The following is a 20,232-nucleotide window of genomic DNA, read 5'->3' on the forward strand; positions in this document are numbered from 1 at the left end:
AGACTTGATTCCACTTTGGAAAGCTAACTACCTCAAGAGAAGAGACCTAAAGATACTTATAGTCAGCTATTCCCCAGTAAAAGAGCAAACAATCTAAATTATCCTGCCTTCTTTGAGGGGATTGGGAAAAGGTCTCAGTGTACTCATTTGTACTCATGGGACTTTTACTTATGGAGACAACTAAGTGATGACACAGGGCAATGCTATTGAAAGAATTTAGTACTTACAGTTCCCAAGAGGGCACACCATGCCGTGCAAGGTCACAGGGGAAACACGAGTTTGGTCAGGAGAAAGAGGCAGAAGCAAGGGGACTTCTTAGGAGCAACCATTACCATTTTTATAGAGCTATGGTACTTTATCTTGAATTCACTGAGTGATATTTTTCCCCCTTTGGTGCAGTAGTAATTAGGTAAACCTCAGTCCTGAGTCTTTGCTTAGTTTTGTACACTTTTGTTAGCCCTCTGTCCTCTTCATAGAATCACCATCTCCGTTTATTTTTTTTTAAAGCAGCAAATGATGCCACTATCAGCTGCTTCTAATTAACCTCCCCTGGCTGGGTCTGTAAATGACTCAGCACCTGGACTTCTTAAAGTGGTCAGGTTATTTTGAATCACAACCATATAAAATCACTTAAAACTACTCAGAAGTTCAACACCAACATTTCTTCCCGAAGCTTTGTTTCTAGAGTTCAACAGGATCGTGCTAGAGCCTTTGCTATCAACTTAAAAAAAATAACTGGGCTCCAAGTGAAAAGCCAGTCAATCCAGGAAAATGGTTCATGGTGTTTTCCATGAACCATTTCCATGAACCTTCCAGTATGAGAAGCCCTTTTAATATTAAAAACATTGTGAAGAACATCGATGATGATTGTGGTTGGACATCTAATGTTCACTGAACAAACACATATACATTGTTGTGGGAAATTTAAAATAGGAATATAGATGAGCTCTATTGGGAAATTAATCTTAAAATCCCAAATTTTCATTCAAAGATAGTATTTCTCTCCATTTCATTTTCCAGGCTAGGTTCTATTAGTTTTCCTGTAATACATCCTGCCTTAGAAAGTCTTGCCTCCTGTATCACATAGGAAGGAATGGTTAAAGTACACTGGCTTATTTCCAAACACCAGAGCTAAATCTGAAGATATGTAGTAGATTATCAAGTTGACAGATACACCTCCACATATCTGGGAACACTTTTTTACCCTCTCAAGATTGCTGAGTGAGATCTACAAAAGCCACTATCTCTGAATGTGAATGGAGAGTTCCTTGGCTGGGTCATTCCCCTCCTTCCTGTTATGGTGTTTTGGGGAGGAAGTGGAAGATGGCAAGACACCTTAAGTCAAAGTCTTTTAGGAACATGTGAGTAAGTTTGATTTTGGGGCTGTCTATATTATCTCAGGACCCCAGGAGGTCATGGCTTCTAAGAAAAAAGAGAATTTTGCTAATGGTAGTATGAATATAATTTTGAGAAACCCCTGCAATAGTTCCATATTCTCCCAGGTACTTACCACCAAGGTTGGGGAGCAATGACCTAGGGTTACATGAAAATTATGTATTCACAAAATACATCTTAGTTATTGTGTTAGGTGGGTATAATGATGGGAAGAGAAAGAGGTCAAAAACAGCGACAGAGTTCCAGAATTGTTCCATTGTCTTGGGGTTTAACGTATTTGTGGGTTAAGTCTAGGATGAGGTGAGACCTCTGAAGCAGCTGTCCATATAAACACATCCTGTACTTGCTCAAAATCAAGCGCCAGGAAAATCTTATTAGACCAATCCAATATTAGAGCTCTACAGATTTCAGGTGAGGAGTACTCCCACAGATGTTCTCTTGGAATAGGCAATTTGGAGAGAAATGCATTATTAGCTGTTCACAACACAGCCTGAGGTGCTAGTGTCCAAATCTCAGGAGAATCAGCCCTACAGAACATTTGGCAAAGTATTTAAAATTCCAGAAAGTCTAATACTTAATGAAAAAAAATTTTTTTTTGTAGGCTGGAAACCAAAATGAGCTATTACACAATTACAATAAAATATATCAAGTTATTCTATTTGTAACAAACACCTGGTTTTAGTATTAGTGAAAGAAAGTACTAGCAATTAACCAAAGATACATTAAGATGGTAGAAAGAAGTTCATTAAAAAGTAACTTATATTGGTCTGATTTAAACTTAATGTCAACTAAGACTATTACGGTTAAGAAGTGACTTTCTAAGTAAAAATGAACCGAAATGAACTTATTTGGTTAGACGGTTTCCACCTTTCCATCTTCATCACTATGGTATAATTTATCATTAGTTGCGTCTGGCTTACTTTAGAGGTCAGTTGTCTGGAACTTCCTTCCTTTTACGCTGTCTCAATAACAAAGATTTCCTAAAACAGTATTAGAAAGCTCTTACTTGAGATGGTCGCAAAGATTAACCTTAGTTTTGGCCAGGGTTTAATCCTGTTTGAATTTGGCTCAATTATAGGACAACAGCTGTGTTTGTAAGATGAAAGTTTTAAGTTTAACCACCATTAGAAGCACAGATACCAGCAGCATTTATTGTCTTTTACTACACAGAAATAGAAACACAACTCATTACAGCATTATAAATGCAGTTGGTAGAAATCAATATTTCATAAATCTTTAAATCAAATTGTTTGTAAAGGCTGAGAAACCTGGTAGTCTCCCCATTCCTTACTATTGTTCATGTGGATTTTATAAGCTTACATTAAGTGTTACAAGTCCCAAGGTAGAGTATCCTGTTAAAAATTAGTTAAAAAGGCAAATAGCTGTATAACAAAGACATAAGTTACACAGAAATAAGCTGATCCAAGGAAATTTTCAGACAAATGTCACTTGACCCTACATAAGGGCAACAATTTTTTTTTATTAAGGTAGTTCAAAGAACAGATGAAAATGTCAGAAAGTAGATTAAATGCTTTTGATTTTCCATGCAATCTGTGCCTGATGCATGCAGAAGGAAAGGGCTTATGAGTCTGAGTAATGGATATATCATAACGTGTGTTTTTTAGCTTTTGTGAAATGGGATCTTCAAAGCTGATACACTATTTTGTTGTGTTACTGTGATTAGGTAACAAATGGTTGCTATAAATTAAAATCATGTTAATAAAAAAAGTTCTACCTACATTTTAAAAGGCATTATTTTTTAAATGTATAATTAGAAACAAATGTTACTTGTTTTGAAATTCTTTTCAAATGCCTGTTAAATGTTTTTGAATCAGCAAGGTGTTAAAGAAACGGAGTGTTCTCTCCTGTCCTTGTTGCTGAGCACACAGTTTGATAAAGATATATTGGAACACAATGCTGCTTCTGAGGACTTCACCAAACTCTCATGAGGAGTATGTGGAAATGGATCATAATTATCATTTTTATTTGGCAAATTTTATTTAGGCTCAGAGCTAAGGCTATTATTACTTGTATGGTATAAAGTTGGGTTAAACTAAGTTTAACTTTTTGAGGTATAGAAAAACAAGGAAAATAGAGTGAGAACTTTTTCTCTCCCAAAAGCTGTTAAAATCAGTCTTGGGCACAATACTGCCTCATAACTTCCCAATCAGCGTTTCTGGGACAATGTCAGATTTTAGACAATTACAGAAAACCAGACACAAATGTGCAAACCAGATTTCAATTTCTTCTCCACTGACATGAGATTTAAAACAGCAACAGAAACATTTCTAGGTCAGTGTCAATATGTAGTCACAAATTACCAAAGTAAGAAACAAATTGGAGTGCATGGGTGTGTGATTTTGTGTTTTGGCATGGGAGAGATATCGAAATATTCACAACGTAGAAGCCAAATCATAAAAATGAAATGGGACTTATGATCCCATCATTCTGAAAATGTAGGATTTAGCTCTGACATCTTGCAGATTTGTGATATCCTGACTTTTGCTTCAATAGTCCTAAATAATACAAGTTTTAGAACATAAGTACAACTTTTTTCTCTGATGTTTTAAGTGAAGCAATCCTGAGGAAAACTTAAATTTCAACAGAAGAAAAACCCTCTTAGACATATTTATAAACAAACATGGAAAAACTAAAACTGGGATATACACACAATGTGAAATATCTCATGTTATCATCAGGAATTAGAAGTGATGACCAATAACTAATTCCTCATAAATACTTCCTCCTGTCTTAGTGTAATAATTTAAACATATTTCGAAGAACAAAGTTTACTAAGAAAAAAACATTATACGATTTTAAAATAATTAAACACAATAAAGTTTAACAACAAAGTGTAAGTTGGAACATGGTCCTGTAGCCTACTTTTAAGATCTAAAGAAAGAAAAAGAGTTCTCAATGCTTACATAGGATAAAGTACATTTCACTCCTGAAACTAACAGGTAAAGGCAACCCTCTAATTTCTTGAGAATGTCTTATCTTACAGTCAATATATTAATTCACAAATGGAATCACCATTTTCTTCTCCTTGAGGATAACACTTCCTGCCTCTTTTTGCCATAACAGTATACAATCATCATGAGTTATCTTTTCCCAACACAGCTTCCCCTACTAAAAGATAGAAGTTCTATTGGGTGTTTTTTTTTTTTTTTTTGAGATGGAGTCTTGCTCTGTCACCCAGGCTAAAGTGCAGTGGTGTGATCTTGGCTCACCACCACCTCTGCCTCCAGGGTTCAAGCGATTCTCATGCCTCAGCCTCCCAAGTAGCTGGGATCACAGGCACGCACCACCACGTCCGGCTAATTTTGTTTTTGTATTTTTAGTAGAGGTGGGGTTTCACCATCTTGGCCAGGCCGGTTTCGAACTCCTGACCTCAAGTGATCTGCCCACCTCGGCCTCCCGAAGTGTTGGGATTACAGGCATGAGCCATTGCGCCCAGCCCTACTGGGTAATTTCATCAGACAACTTTTATATTTTGGTTAAGCCCTTATTCCAGAGAGTCCATTTCTTATATACCCAAGCACAACATAATCATCTAATTTTCATCCCTAAATAAAACCCACCCACTTCATACATCAATTTTTCTAAGTATATGACAACAATTTTTGAATACACTGGCCTTAGAGATGACTTTTATATTTCTTGGACATATCCTGAAATGACAAATTCTTGTAAGAGTCACTATTGATAGCCCTTTGGCTATCCTGATGCTTTTAGGAATCCTTGCCCCATCACAGAGATCCTTAAAGAGAACCATGTCAAAATTCCTTGCTCTTTGCTTTTTCCTTTGTTAGTTCAAAATCTTCTTATGATGGGGTAAACAAAACAATTTATATCATTTGGTTATAATATTTAACTGTATTAAAAAATTGACTAGGAAAGTGCTATGAAATTTTTCATCTGTACTTTAAAGCATGTAAAAGTTGAACCCAAACATCTACATGATTATAAAATTTCACCGAATTCTTTCTTTTAATTACCTGGAGCATTCTCCTGTCTCTTAAAAATATAATGTTCTTGATTCTACAATTATTTTAAGACACCTTACGAATAGAAAACTGGAGTAAAAAATATTTACTGGCATTAAATATAAATCTCTAAAACCTCAAAAGTAAGACCTACTCATCTCTGAAATAAATAATTTCTATACATCTCTGAACCATGTGACAGACACATACTAGGTATTTTCATTCACCTTTATTTAATCTTTACAGCAACTCCACAAAATAATGATTTCTATCTGTACTTTACAAGAGGAAATGAAGCTTCAAAGAGGGCATTAACTTGCAGGAATGGGCAGTTTGTCAGAATGTATTGAATTCTGTATGTGACTGACAAGCAGAACTATAATTTTATATGCTTCTGACTGTACCATGATGTTTCCCAAAAATGTGATACAGCTGTCTTAGATAACGTTGATTTTAATAATCTTTGAGAGGGTGAACATAGTCCCATTGCCAATAGGTCCCATCTCAAAAACACTTAAGTTTCTTGGTAAGAACAGTGAAGATTCATAAAAAGGAGGCTGTTAAAGGTATACACTAGAAGTCATTTTTCAAGGTAACTTTTGATCCTATATATCAGATGTTCTAAGACTGTTAAAACACCTAGTCCAAAGGAATCTGCGTATAATAAACAGGGTTGAGTAATATAATCAATCACATATTTAAGAAACTGAAAACAATTTTTTACATTAAATTGAGTACACATACACATATATACTCAACAACCACTTCCAGAATACCCTAATATATTTTTTTCTCCTTTGATTTTTTTTCTTTTGAGATAGTCTCGCTCTGTTGCCCAGGCTGCAGTGAAGTGGCACGATTTTGGCTCACTGTAACCTCTGCCTTCCAGGTTCAAGTGATTCTCCTGCCTCAGTCTTCCAAACCATGCTTGGCTAATTTTTTTATTTTTATTTTTTTAGTAGAGATAGGGTTTCACCATGTTGGCCAGGTTGGTCTTGAACTCCTGACCTCAAGTGATCCACTCCCTTCAGACTCCCAAAGTGTTGGGATTACAAGTGTGAGCCATTGCACCTGGCCTTTTTTTCTCTTTTGATAAATGTGTCCCTGAGAATTAGAAAAACAGCATATACTCAAAGTATAGAAAACAGGATACACTTCAAATACTCCTTTTTTGATAAACTCAAAAGCATTATTTTTCCTTAGTCAACTCTTCTCTGGAGGTGAGCTGCTGAGTCAATATGATTTTATAAGATTAAAAAATATATATATACACACACACACAGAACAGAGTAGAAAAATAATTTTTCAAACCATCAACATTTTATTTAATAAAAGCAACTGAGACATTTTCTAAAGTATATGGTATATTTGGTATAAAAATTCTTCAAAATATGTACTATAGAAATTCTTCAAAATATGTACTAAAAATACAACGTTTGTGAATCTAAGGTACAGAGAACACTTTATACTTCAGTCACCCAAAACAACAGCTTGTGGTCTCCTCCAATTACACACAGAGGGAGAGTTCGATGCCAGGACAGGCCAGATCCAACGGCTACGGAACCCATGAGGATGGGCTATAAAATATGTAAAGAATTAAAGAAGCACAGTAAGTCCCCGAAATTAATAAATAAAAATGACTTTCAAAAATATGCAATGCATTGATAATTTATCTTTGTAGCAGAAACAAAATTTAAAAATATGCTCCCTTACAGGTGAAACACACATTATTGATATGCAGCTGGAACATGGGATATAATCCATCTACGAATAACTAGTACAGTCCAGACTCCATTTTTGCAGTCTACACCAACCAAACAAGCCAAATTAATGTATTTAAATAAAGAAGAAAATATAAAAGCAACAGAAGAAATAAAAATCTTCTTATATGAATACTGGCCAAAAAAACCTGTTGTCACTGGTAATGTAAACATAAAAAAAAAAAACCACACAAAAAACAAAAACAAATGAACCACGTTTTCTTGCAATTTAAGCAGATAACAAACGTAAATGTCTTTAGTCAACAAATTACAAATTTTGGGCTATGAGTGGAAAAGTCAAAAACACAAATTAAAAAAAAAAAAGCACATGTTACAAAACATTTCCACATTACCTGAGGGTGTCCTAAATGATGAATTTGAAACTGGCTTGCCATTTTGCCAGGATAACCAGTGGTTGCAAACAGATTTTCACTAATTGTGGACCACCTAAGAAATAAGGAAGCGTAAAATTAAGTATCGTATCCTATAGATAACGACAAGCTTTTCTGAAGTGGGTTTTTTCTTTTTCTTTTTTTTTTAAGAGACAGGGTCTTGCTCTGTCACCCAGGCTGGAGTGCAGAAGTGCTAACAAAACTCACTGTAGCCTCAAATTCCTAGGCTCAAGTGATCTTCCCACCTCAGCCTCCCTAGTAGCTGGGACTACAGGTGTGTACCACGATGCCCAGGTAAGTTTTAATTTTTTGTTTTTTGTAGGAATGGGGTCTTGCTATCTTGCCCAGGCAGGTCTCAAACTCCTGGCCTCAAGTGATCCTCCTGCCTTGGTCTCCTGAAGTGCTGGGATTATAGGTGTGAGCCATAGCACCTAGCCAGAAACAGGTTTCTTTTTGTATAAAACCAGTGATTTTAATAATCCTAAATTTGTTAATATGTCTTTACAATTAGACCGGGAATTCCAGGAAAATATTCCATAAATATTTTATCATACTTTAAGTTTTATGAAGTGCTTATTTTGTGTCATTTCATTAAGTTCCAAAGTTACACAAGGTTGATACAATCCTTTTTTTCACAACCAAAGGGGTAACAGTGTGGTAGAAGACACAAATAAGGCATCAAATATGACAGCCATTCTGCCCCTTTTCCATGCTGTGAACCCCAACTTTGTTCAGGGCACAGTGTGTCCTACCCTAGGGGATGAGACATAATTAGTTTAAGGCAGTCATAGCAATCTCCCATGAAAGGAGAGGGTTGCTGCTTCTCCTCTTATTTTTTTTTTTGTTTAATTGTTCGGCAAATGGAGTACTTCTCTTAAGCCTGGAACTCTCATAGCCATCTTGTAACTACGAAGCAACAAGTCCCAAATCCTTGACACTGAGAATAGCAGAGGGAAAGGATGAAAAGGGTCTGAGCTCTTGAGGACATTGATGAGCTGCTAAACAAGCCCTGAGACTACCTCCTCTAGACTTATAAGTACCATAGCTCATTGATTTTAAAATTGATGGATACTTGCTCATTGGTGTATATTTGTTCACACGTCTCTGAAGTCAGGATGTATCTTACGATCCACGGCATTCTTACATTTAGTCGAATGTATTTTATTCTCAATAATGGTATCCCAAGGTTCTACAACTTTATTGGGGATATTTTATATCCCCAATATATTGGAATATAGCATATAATAAAATTTCACGGGTTTTAGTCTCTTATTTGGTTTTGCTGTTATTTAAAAAGCAGAAATAATAGCTTAATGACCACACTATACAATGGAGTATTATGAAAAAGAACAAGGTAGACATGTATGTTAGTTTAAGTGAAAAGCAAAAACATGTCGCAGAGATACACTATCTAGCATGGTTTCATTTAACACATAATAATAAAGTTTATATACATGAACATGGGCTCCCCTACATTTACATCCTTAACAGCACAGAACAATCAGGAAGCATAATATATTCCAAATTGTTGGGGTGGTAGTGGTAGAGTGGTTACAGGTTTTTCTGTGTAAAGAAAATATTTGGAAAACAAATCAACTCCTTGTCTAGACCAAAAGACAAAGGCAATGACTTAGTTGGGAAAGTAAAATAACCACTTATAAAACAATCAGGGAAAAAAAAAATCCAGTGCAAAGAAGAGAACTACAAAAGTATCCCAGTGGTGGCACAGCACAATGTCAAAAGATCAAATCACAGCTCCAACAAAAACGGTACATTACCTGAATAAGCAGGCTCGATCCATGTGAACAGGTCTCTTATTTTGAGGATAACTAAAAGATAATATTTTGCATTTTATGAATTATGTGTTAGACTCAAGTGGGTGAACTTAAGGTTTAAACGGTATTTTCTCTTTATAGGACAGAATGTCCAATGTGTTTAAACTATAATAAATCCTAAACAAGCAATCAGTTAAAACAGATGAAATACAATAAAGACATGACTTAGAACCACTGCAGGGAACCATCATGCAACAGGGTCGGTGTTTTTTTTATTTTCCAATATAAGTAAACATTGCACAGATCCAAGATTTCCTCTTTTGCACTGTCCTTTCTGGGTTACTCCCAGAGTAAATCTGCATAGCAAGTTTATATTATATAAAAATCCATAGCTCTGGCCTTCTATAGGAGAGACTTGCTTTCGCTTGACAGTGTAGTATCAGGTATAACAGGATGGATGAGTGGATCATTTAGCAACAGTTACTGCCTTTTTTTTGTGTAACAGACAAACATATCAAGAAAGTACCTGGACCGAGTAATATCCCAAATTAACCAATCATTTCCTGCAACGGCTCCAACTTTGAAGGTGTTTTTTAAGCACCAGTGTGCTGACATTAATGGCACTTGTTCTGATTCAAGAGATAAAATAGCCTGTTGGGCCAAAAGATCATAAAACCGGATTGTTCCATTCTTCTCTGCAACCATTAGCTGTAAGACAGAAAAATAAAAAGAAACTCAATCACTTATCTCACTAACTATACCTGAAGTGTAAGCAGAGATTCACTGTTGTACGGTAAAATGTAAACATTTGCAATATACAGGTTGAGCATTCCTCATCTGAAAATCTGCAATGCTCCAAAAACTAAAACTTTTTGAGTGCTAACATGATACCACAAGTGAAAAATTCCACATATAAGCACTTAACACAAACTCTGTTTCATGCACAAATTTAAAAAAGTTATATAAAATTATCTTCAGTTCACGTGTATAAGGTATACATGAAACATAAATGAATTTCATGTTTAGACTTGGGTCCCATTCCCAAGATATCTCATGTATATGCAAATATTACAAAATACAAAAAATTCCAAAATCTGAAACCTTCTAGTTCCAAGAATGTCAGATAAGGATCCTCAACCTATATTACAAATGGAAGATCAAACATAAAGGAATTAAGAGGCTATGTAAAAATCTCCAGAGAATATAAAAAACCTTAGAGAAAACTGGCAAGATAAACGATTCAAGATTTGGCCGGGTGTGGTGGCTCACGCTTGTAATCCCAGCATTTTGGGAGGCTGAGGCGGGCAGATCACTTGAGGTCAGGAGTTCTAGATCAGCCTGGCCAACATGGTGAAACCCTGTCTCTACTAAAAATAAATAAATAAATTAGCCGGTTGTGGTGGCATGTGCGTAATCCTAGCTACTCGGGAGGCTGAGGCAGAAGAACTGCTTGAACCCAAAAGGCAGAGGTTGCAGTGAGCCGAGATCGTGCCACGGCACTCCAGCCGGGGCAACAAGAGCGAAATTCCGTCTTAAAAAAAAAAAAAAAAAAAGATTTGAGATTTGGTAGAATTTTAAGTGATGATGTATGGTCACTAAGAAGAAGAGATCAATTTAACAATTCCTTCTGGGAAAAGTTACTTTTAAGTTATGTTAGTTACATTGTCTAGAAAGAATAGCTAAGTATGTATCTCTCAAGAGAGACATTTATGTGTTACACATACTTATGCAACTGAAGTTTGTTTCTAGAATGGAAGGCAGGGCAGCATAGTTAAAGAGCACAGACAGGCTGCTTCCTTCACTTATAAGCTGAGTGACTGCCATGTGACTGGCAGCTTTCTCATTTCTAAAATGGAGATGGGAGGATAAGAATGGCTACAGGATTGTGATGATTAAATAGTAATGTGTGTAAAGTACCTCAATGTAATGCTTGACAAATAGTAGCCACCCACTCAAAAAATAGTAGCTATTACTTCACTATTTCCTTTATTCTAAGATACCATTGACTTAAGATGTTTAATACATTGATAAGTTTTATGTGTGAAATACTTTATCAAATGCACGAATTAATTATAACATAAATTCCAATTTTACAAAATAATAAAATGTGAAAAAATTTTTCTTAATCTCAAGGAATCATGGCATTGGTATACCCATTTGTGGGAGATAAGGTTATGAGATTGCTATGAGTATGAGTAGTTGGTGCCTGAATAAAATACTTTTCCACTCTCTACATCTCTGTAAAGTTCTTACTTTTAAGCAGTGTTCTTTTAATTCTGGTTCTATTAAGTTGAAAAATCCTTGAGGGTGTAAAGTAGTAGTGGTAGATTGGCAAGAATGTGGGATTTGGCATCAAAACTCCTGAGCTGTACCATTTAAACCTGTTGAGTGAGCTGGAGTTATCTTTCATATCTGTAAAATGGAGGATAATTATATCAGATTCAAAAAGTTACTGTATGGCTAAAATGTGATTGTTCTTTAAGAACATACTTTTTGTACTTTCCTAAACACATAAAACATCATTTATTCTATTATTCATCTAACAGGCTTTTACTGAGCATCTATGTTATACACACACACCGATAGTCAATTTCATTATTCATGGTAGTTTGTTGTTATAAAGTTGCTGCAAACACTCAATTAGTGAATATTGAACCATTAGGGAAATACACAGTTAGGTTCCCTGCCAGCCTTTTTGATGACTGATCAATATGTAGCTTTTAAAAATTGTGCTTCTTTTTAAAGATATCTTACTTAATATATACTGATTCATTAATATAGACCTCACCATGAACAGCGCTATAACTCATGCCTAAACAAAGCTTACCTAACACATTTATTTTCTTCATAAGGCACATCACAGCCTTCTGGCACTTAGAACACTAGCCAGCACTACATTACTGTGCTTGGGGATGGTTTTACACAGTAAAATTTTACACAGTAAAATTACCCACAAAAAGTACAAAAGTGTTAAAAATGTGGCACTAAACTGACGAGGAAAAGACACATATTTACAGTATGAAAGCTAAAATAAGAAGCCAGAGTTCACCTTGTTCAATTTTAGGTGAGCAAGTGCACATAAGCTGACTCAAACTTTTTGTTGTTCTGTGCTCCCTGCGTATGTCTGTGACTAAAGAAGTGCTATGAGCATTGATTTTGGGGTTACAAATAAAGTTTAGTGAGGAGGGAAATACCAAAATACAAGATCTGTGAATAATGAAGATCTACTGTATACATACATATATATATAAAACACTGTATTAATTCCAACAGAAGTCAAAGATAAAGGACATAATCCTTGATCTCAAGAAACTTTCTATCTAGAAAAGTGAATTATGAAAAAATCAGACAATAATTTAAGGCAAAATGCTCTAGAGTACAAAAAGGAATTATTTCAGAATATAGACAATGTTTGGAATTACAGTATTCTTAATAGAAGAAGTGGAATTTGAAATTATTCTTATTAGCCAGGCGAGATGGCAAGCACTTGTAGTCCCAGATACTCAGGAGGCTGAGGCAGGAGGATCACTTGAGCCTGAGAAATAGAAACTGCAGTGAACTATGACTGTCCCACTGCATCCAGCCTGGGCCACAGAGTGAGACCCTGCCTCAAAAACAAAACGAACAGAAAACAAAAATGATTCTTTAAGAACAGCCAAATGTTAAGATAATACTAATGCTACTAACAGTAAGTACAATGAGGTCAATGACAAACACAACAAAAACAAGTACAACACTGGGGTAAGAGCTTTACATGTCTGCTTTATTTAATTCCCTAAACCACTGTATGAGGAAATTACTATCGTTAATCCCATTTTTCAGATGAGACTGAGGCTCAAAGTGATTCACGTAAATTGTACAAGGTATCAACCCTAGCCCATGATGGAGCCTGGATTTGAATCCAGGTCTGTTTAACTACAGTGCACACATGTTCCTTGCTACAAGGCTAGGCTGCTGAAGACTGGTGAGTGGTCTAGTGTGCTATCGTATGCAGTGGGGAAGGATCAGAAAAGGTAAGAGATCGAGGAAAATTTACCAGGACCTAGTAAAAATATTTGATATTTTAAGAGTGACTTGAAAGATCTTGAGAATTCCAGGTATAACTTATAGACTATGGAAGGGCTAAGTCTACCTGAGCCTGGTCCAAAGGTATTAGGGGCAATGAAGCATGGTAAGCAGGTGTGCAGCCTCTATAGCCAGACTGCCTGGATGGGGCCCAGCTCTGCCTTCAGGAGCTGTAAGATCTTGGGCAAACGGCTTACCTTTCTGTGTTTCGGGTTCTTATCACTAAGAAGGGGCTAATAAGAGTATCTACTTCATAGGACTACTGGGAGAACGCTATGAGTTAGTAAATATAAAGCACTTAGAACTGTTTTGGCACAAAGCAGGCACTCAAAAAACATTGGCTATTATTACAGGTTAAAGTCAAATTAAAACTCAGTTCTAACAAAAGATTTTTATTATTTACTGTCTGTATAACTGTGCTCAATTATGACAATAAATCTTTTTTTGGGTGAAAGAACAGATAGGGTAGAAAAGTTAAGTAAGTTTGGGAGTAGCTGAATCTAAAAATGCTACAGGGGGAATTTTTCCTTTAGGAATTTTCAGAACTATAAACAATACTATGCACTGTGAATTTCCAAGGTGGAAATACTTTAAGTGTCACAGAACATTGTCGTATTTGAACCAGACTGAGTTCAAATCTGTCACTGTGTGACCTTGGGCAAAATGCTTGAACTTTTGGTGCTTTGGTTTTCTCATCTACAAAATACACTACTACTACCGTCTCTGCAGTGTTTCGTGGGGATTAAGTGAGAATACATGTCAAGTACTTAGTACAGTCCCTGGAAAATAGAAAGCATTCAACAAATGTTGGCTGTTAAACCTATTTCATTTAGCTATTTTTTTTTTTGAGACAGAGTCTCATTCTGTTGCCCAGGCTGAAATGCTCACTGCACCCTTGACCTCCCTGGCATGAGCAATCCTCCCACCTGAGCCTCCAGAGTAGCTGGGACTACAGTCGAGCACCACCACACCTGGCTAATGTTTGCATTTTTAGTAGAGATGAGAGATGAGGTTTCACCGTGTTGCCTAGGCTGGTCTCCAACTACTGAGCTCAAGTGATCCACCTGTCTCGGCCTCCCAAAGTGCTGGGATTACAGGCATGAGCCACTGCTCCCGGCCACATTTAGCTACTCTTTAAACCTCTTTTTTCTTAGGGTCAGAGACTGAGATGTCCTCAGTCCCAATTCTTTGATCCCGTGACATCCTAAATCCTTGGTCCTGTTATTAGTACACATTGAAATCCTAGCTCCTATTGAGTCTTATTGGATTTGGGAGCTTAGTTTTTGGAGGTCTCTTGACTTTTGTATATTTTACTAACTGTTCAATTCTAGCCACTTGTTTTGTGTTTTCCTGATCTTATGGCTTTTTTATGGTTTATATCTCTTGGGATTTTCATTAGAATTCTATGAGATAGGTCATCATGAACTCATCTCTCTCTTCTCTAGCTGCCTTATTTTCATCAAGGCCAAGCATAAGAGGCTAACAATTCTGGGCTTGCAAAGCACTGAAACGACTGTAGAGCACGGTAAACGACTGAAAATGAATGGCAGAGCACTGAAAGCCATTAGGCTTGTTATCGCTGCAATAATAGTATCAACAATGACCAGCAGCTAAAATTGACTGAGTGCTTACTATGTGCTTTTTAAAGGATTTTACACGTTAGCACATTTAATCTTATGTATCCATTTTATAAGATGAAGTGAAGACAGAGAAAGTTTAAGTAACTTGTCAGAGATCACATAGCTAGTAAGTGGTGAAACTGGGATCTGACTCCAGGCAGTTAATTCAAGAATCCACACTCTTAACCACTTCTCTGTATTCTAGGTTTCTGAGTTTAGCAGTGATAGGATGAAACTGATATTCTAAGACTCTTAGTCTAGTAAGCAAGAAGAATCAAAGAGTAAAGAGCCAAAGACTTTAGAAACAAGCTAAGGCTTGGCAAGTTAGGCATGAGAAAAGAAAGGGGGAGAATGCACCTTAATGAAGAGAAGAATGCTAGAGTTAGTGAAAATGAAGGAAAAATTAGAAGACCTGGAATAGTTTGTGTATAGGGAAAGAAGAATTAAAGATGATTTTAGGATTCTGAGTTTATGTGATTTAGAACAGGGACTTTCAAACATTCTGAAGTCATGGAAACATCATAAAAGAAAGGAGATGGGGTAAGGTGGAATTTTAATGATATGTAGGAGAAAAACAGAAATTAAGTTAAAGCATATGGAAGAAAGAGATAAAAAATAACAGCAAGAAATTAAGCATTAAGATGTAAGTTTTGGGATAGAAGTTGTAATAAATGTTCTCATTTGTCATGCAGGTCATAGTTTTTAAAAAGCAGTTTATTGTAGTTATATGTGGTGATATTAACATTTTGGTAGAAACTGTGACTGTGTTTTAAGTAGACTCACTGCTCTCAGGGAGAAATGTAGGCATAAAACAAAATTTAGGAACTGGACTCAGAAATAAACCTATCAATTTAATAAGTTAGAACATTTCACTCATGCACATATGCAGAGTATAATTCTACTGATGAAAGACTCAACGGGCCCGAAACAAATTTCCATGAAATCCCAGGGTTCAGAGCACACACTTACATATAGTCTGGGGATTATCTCCTCTGTGAAAGCTGTGAGAAGATTTGGTTAATCCTTCTTTATGTCATCATTCTACTTAATAGATTTTTTTATTCTAAAACTTATTTGTGTTGCTGTATTTACATGTTTTTTCTCCCTTATACATCAGTATACTAGGGACTTTATTCATTCTTTTATTCCCTATCACAATAAAGGGTACAGTGTAGTGAGAGTTAACCGTTGAAGCAATTCATAAATATATGGTGAAAGAAAAGTTGGCAGAGTATAAAGAAAAAGGGAATATACACGCAAAGTTGCTCAAGAGGACTCAGATAATGCAGCTTTAAAAATCAAACTAGCAGTTTCAAGAAGGAGGTGTTCAGCAGTGTAAAACACTGGCTGGAGAATAAGAATGAAGGAAAAGGCCATGGGATGTGTTGAAAATATCCCTGGTACCTTCTGAGACAGTAGTGGAGACTGACTGAGACTATGGTGTTAGACCAAAGGATGGGAAAAGAAGAAATGAAGTTAAAAGGTACAAGTGATGGATTCAAACATTTAGAAATAAAAGGTGTGATGAAGACAGTTTAAAATTTAAAGGGGAGGTGGAAAAAGGGAATTTTTAAGAGCAAGACCTATGGAGCTGGGAGGCATGAGTTCAAATGCCTATTCTTCCACTTACTAGCTGTGTGACCTTGGATAATTTAATTTCTCTGCCCCTTGGTTTCCTTATCTGTAAAATGGGGATAACCACAGTGCCTATCTCATGTTACCATGAGGAATAAATAAGCTAACATACATGAAATGCTGACTATGGGCCTGTCATATATAAGCACTACGTGCTTGTTATGATTAACGAAACTTATCTTCTCATGCAAACTTGAGGACAGAACAGAATCAACAGAGAAAAAGCCTGGAGATGGCCGGTAGGGTGGCTCACAACTGTAGTCCCAGCAATTTGGGAGGCCGAGGTGGACAGATCACTTGAGACAAGGAGTTTGAAAACAGCTTGGGTAACATGGTGAAACTCTGTTTCTACAAAAAATACAAAAATTAGCCGAGTGTAGTGGTGCGTGCCTGTAGTCCCAGCTACTCGGGAGGCTGAGATGGGATGATCACCTGAGCCCGGGATATGAAGGTTGCAGTGAATGACGAATGCTAGAGTTACTGGTAATGAAACTTGGGGCCATGCTTGGTAACTACCAGATTAAAGGTTGGTTGATTGTGCCATTGCACTCCAGCCAGGCTCTGTCTCAAAAAAAAAAAAAAAAGGATGAAGACATTAGAGGACTGTGGGAGCCTAAGGAACTACCATGAACTTTAGAGAGCAGATGAAGAGTTAACTTTAAGAAAGATGACTGTAGTAACTTCTCAGATTCTAGGGAAACATGCAATAACTACAGTGATGACCAAGAGAAGATACTGGCAAATGGGAGAATTCTTGTTTAATGGCTCCTATCTTCCCAATGAATCAGCATTAAGGGTAGTTGATAATAAGAACTTGTAGTGTATTTTTAGTATTTTAGAAAGCTCTATCTTGAATAGGAATTGAACACTACTGTAGCTAAGACAAATTTCCCTTATGCCACTAATGTTTTTTGTTTACACAGTAGGGCTCACAAGCGTGGATGATGTAACTTAAAACAAACAACAAACAAACAAACAAAAAACTGCCTACTGGGCCAGGCATGGTGGCTCATGCCTGTAGTCCCAGCACTTTGTGAGGCTGAGATGAGCGGACCATCTGAGCTCAGGAGTTTGAGAGCACCCTGGGTAACATGGCAAAACCTCAGCCCTACCAAAAATACAAAAAAATTAGCCAGGTGTGGTGGCATGTGCCTGTAGTCCCAGCTACTCAGGAGGCTGAGGTGAGAGGATCGCTTGAGCCTGGGAGGCGGAGGCTGCAATGAGCCAAAATCACACCACTGCACTCCAACCTGGGTGACAGAGTGAGACCCTGTCTAAAAAAAACAAAAACAAAAACAAAAACAAAAGAAAAACCAAAACAAAAAAAATCCCTGCCTACTGCTACTAGATTGTTGGAACACCAGTTTTTACACTGAAATCCACTAAAGGTCAGGAAAAGTGTAGTTTGAATAAATGCCATTTATGGATGATGGCTGCCAAATAAAAACCTTAACAATTATAGAGAAACTTCTACAGTACAGGTTTCTAGACTAATCCAAATGCCTTTGTGCTGATTAGTACCTCTGAGATGGGAAAAATCATTGATCTTTCTCCTCTATGTATGTGATGTCTTATATCTCTATATGTCTTTTCAATTTGATAAGAGAGTTAAATTATAAATAATAACCTTAAAAGTCTCCTCAGGATGCCAGCACACACTCATGCCAGGAGAATGAAGAACAAAATGAGCTGTCTGCACTCCTTCCAAGTTCCAAATCCTAATAAAAGAATAACAGTATAATGTTAATTGTTCTTGATATATCATTAGTAAGAAATTAAATTTCCATGAATTTATTCAAAGCTATTAACTACAGATTATAAGGCAGACATTTGTACTTAATGTATATCTTTTAAAGAAAATTATAACACCACTTTTAAGTAATATGAAAGTAGTATGAAGACTTTAAATTTTATCATACTCAATCATGGACAAAAGAGTCACACACATTTTCCCTCTAATTAATCTATCACAGCAACACTTTTACATGGTAATCAAATTAAATTATTTATATACTCTTTATTTTGTGGGCAAAATCTTGAGGTTTCTAGGTCACTAATCAGGTTGTCTGACTACTTCAGTAGTCATTTCAACTGACGATAATTACTACTGGGGTGCTTACAAACACACACGCATGCAAGCCGAGTATTTTTATTTTCAAAACAACATACAGAGAAACTAATATAAAGTTATGTAAATTTAGTAACATGGCCATCTTCCATATTGCTTATTCCTTCTACCTTTAGGATTCCAACCCAGTGACTACTTCCTATTTGTACCTTTTGTAATTTGGCTTAGTTTTCCAGTTTTCTCTCCCCAAGCTGGCCACGGTTGACGATTAAAGCTGGGTTGAAAGAAGAGGCATTTGGTTCTTCCTGTTCTCTATTTCCTCAATAGTCACAATTCCACAGTAACAAGGACCAGGTTACTTACCATCATGGCTCTCCATTTCAATTACTTTACCATTGCAGAGGGAGGTCAAGACTCAGAAATCTCAGTCATGGCACTATGTTGTGAGAATGCTATCCCTCACCCACTGCTCATTCTTCATACTCAGCCACTGTTACATTGCACTGGCACAGAGTGTGGCACAGAGTACAGCCGGTGACAGAAGTCAGTGGGAGGCTGGCAAAGTACACATATAATTCTGATCCTTAAGAACTGAACTTGACTGGGTGCCATGGCTCATGCCTGTAATCCCAGCACTTTGGGAGGCTGAGACAGAAGGCTATCGCTTGAGCCCAGGAGTTCAAGACCAGCCTGGCAAATACAGTGAAACTTTGTCTCTACAAAGCATATAAAAATTGGCCAGGCATAGTGATGCACACTTGTAGCCCCAGCTATTACTTGGGAGGCTGAAATGGCAGGCTGACGTGGGAGGATTGCTTGAGCACAGGAGGTGGAGGCTACAATGTGCCACGTTTGCACCTCTGCACTCCAGCCTGGGTGACAGAGACCCTGTCTCAAAACAACAACAAAAGCCAACAATAAAAAAAGAACTGAACTCATTCATTGGAATTTTTCTTCTAGGTTTTATAGTTCATATCTTATTAGGGAACCAATGAGGTTAAACCAAACAGGTTTAACCAATTTCAGGAATTTATTTTCAATATGTAGGCAAAAATTTATTTCAAAGAAAGTAGAATATGTATTGGACAATACTACTATTCTGTGCCAAAACACATTACTTCAAATATTCTTCTTCCTTGTAGAAATTATTGGGTCTCTAAATGTTGAAATATCATAGTTACATATAAACGAACACAGATGTTTTTCAAAATGATTATCTCAATGATTAAACAATTTAGAAGCATACTGTTCTCTTGCCAAATCAATACTTTTCATCTGTATTTATTATACAAGGGAGACAATTACAATTTAATTGAAGAGAGAAATCACATTTAGCAAGGGTTTATGCAACTGTGTTTCACTCCCCATGATGAATTAGATTATTAATTATGGCAACTGATCAAGTATTTCTTCTCTATTGCCTTCTGCAAAATAAAGTGTTGGGCTAGCATATATTTTAACCACTACCGAAATAGTACGAATTTGTCTTGAAAATTCAGCAAGTCCCATGAGAGGATGGTTTAAAACCTCCATTCTT

The 20,232-nt window shown here is 36.6% G+C and overlaps 1 protein-coding gene across 1 annotated transcript in view; it reads right to left on the reverse strand.

The window, feature by feature from the left end:
- Nucleotides 1-6,682: 6,682 nt before the first annotated feature.
- The window catches only part of NUP37 (nucleoporin 37), a 44,789-nt gene continuing 31,239 nt past the window's right edge, over nucleotides 6,683-20,232 (reverse strand). Inside the window, exons 6-10 of the mRNA XM_054445683.2 lie at nucleotides 18,255-18,345; nucleotides 9,835-10,016; nucleotides 9,312-9,362; nucleotides 7,495-7,588; nucleotides 6,683-6,958 (exon numbers count right to left, since the gene is read on the reverse strand). Coding sequence (XP_054301658.1) covers nucleotides 6,845-6,958; nucleotides 7,495-7,588; nucleotides 9,312-9,362; nucleotides 9,835-10,016; nucleotides 18,255-18,345 — 532 coding nt within the window. The 3' untranslated portion in view covers nucleotides 6,683-6,844. The remainder of the gene's footprint in view (nucleotides 6,959-7,494; nucleotides 7,589-9,311; nucleotides 9,363-9,834; nucleotides 10,017-18,254; nucleotides 18,346-20,232) is intronic.

This window comes from Pongo pygmaeus, chromosome 10 (assembly GCF_028885625.2).
Source record: "Pongo pygmaeus isolate AG05252 chromosome 10, NHGRI_mPonPyg2-v2.0_pri, whole genome shotgun sequence".
Classification (NCBI taxonomy): domain Eukaryota; kingdom Metazoa; phylum Chordata; class Mammalia; order Primates; family Hominidae; genus Pongo; species Pongo pygmaeus.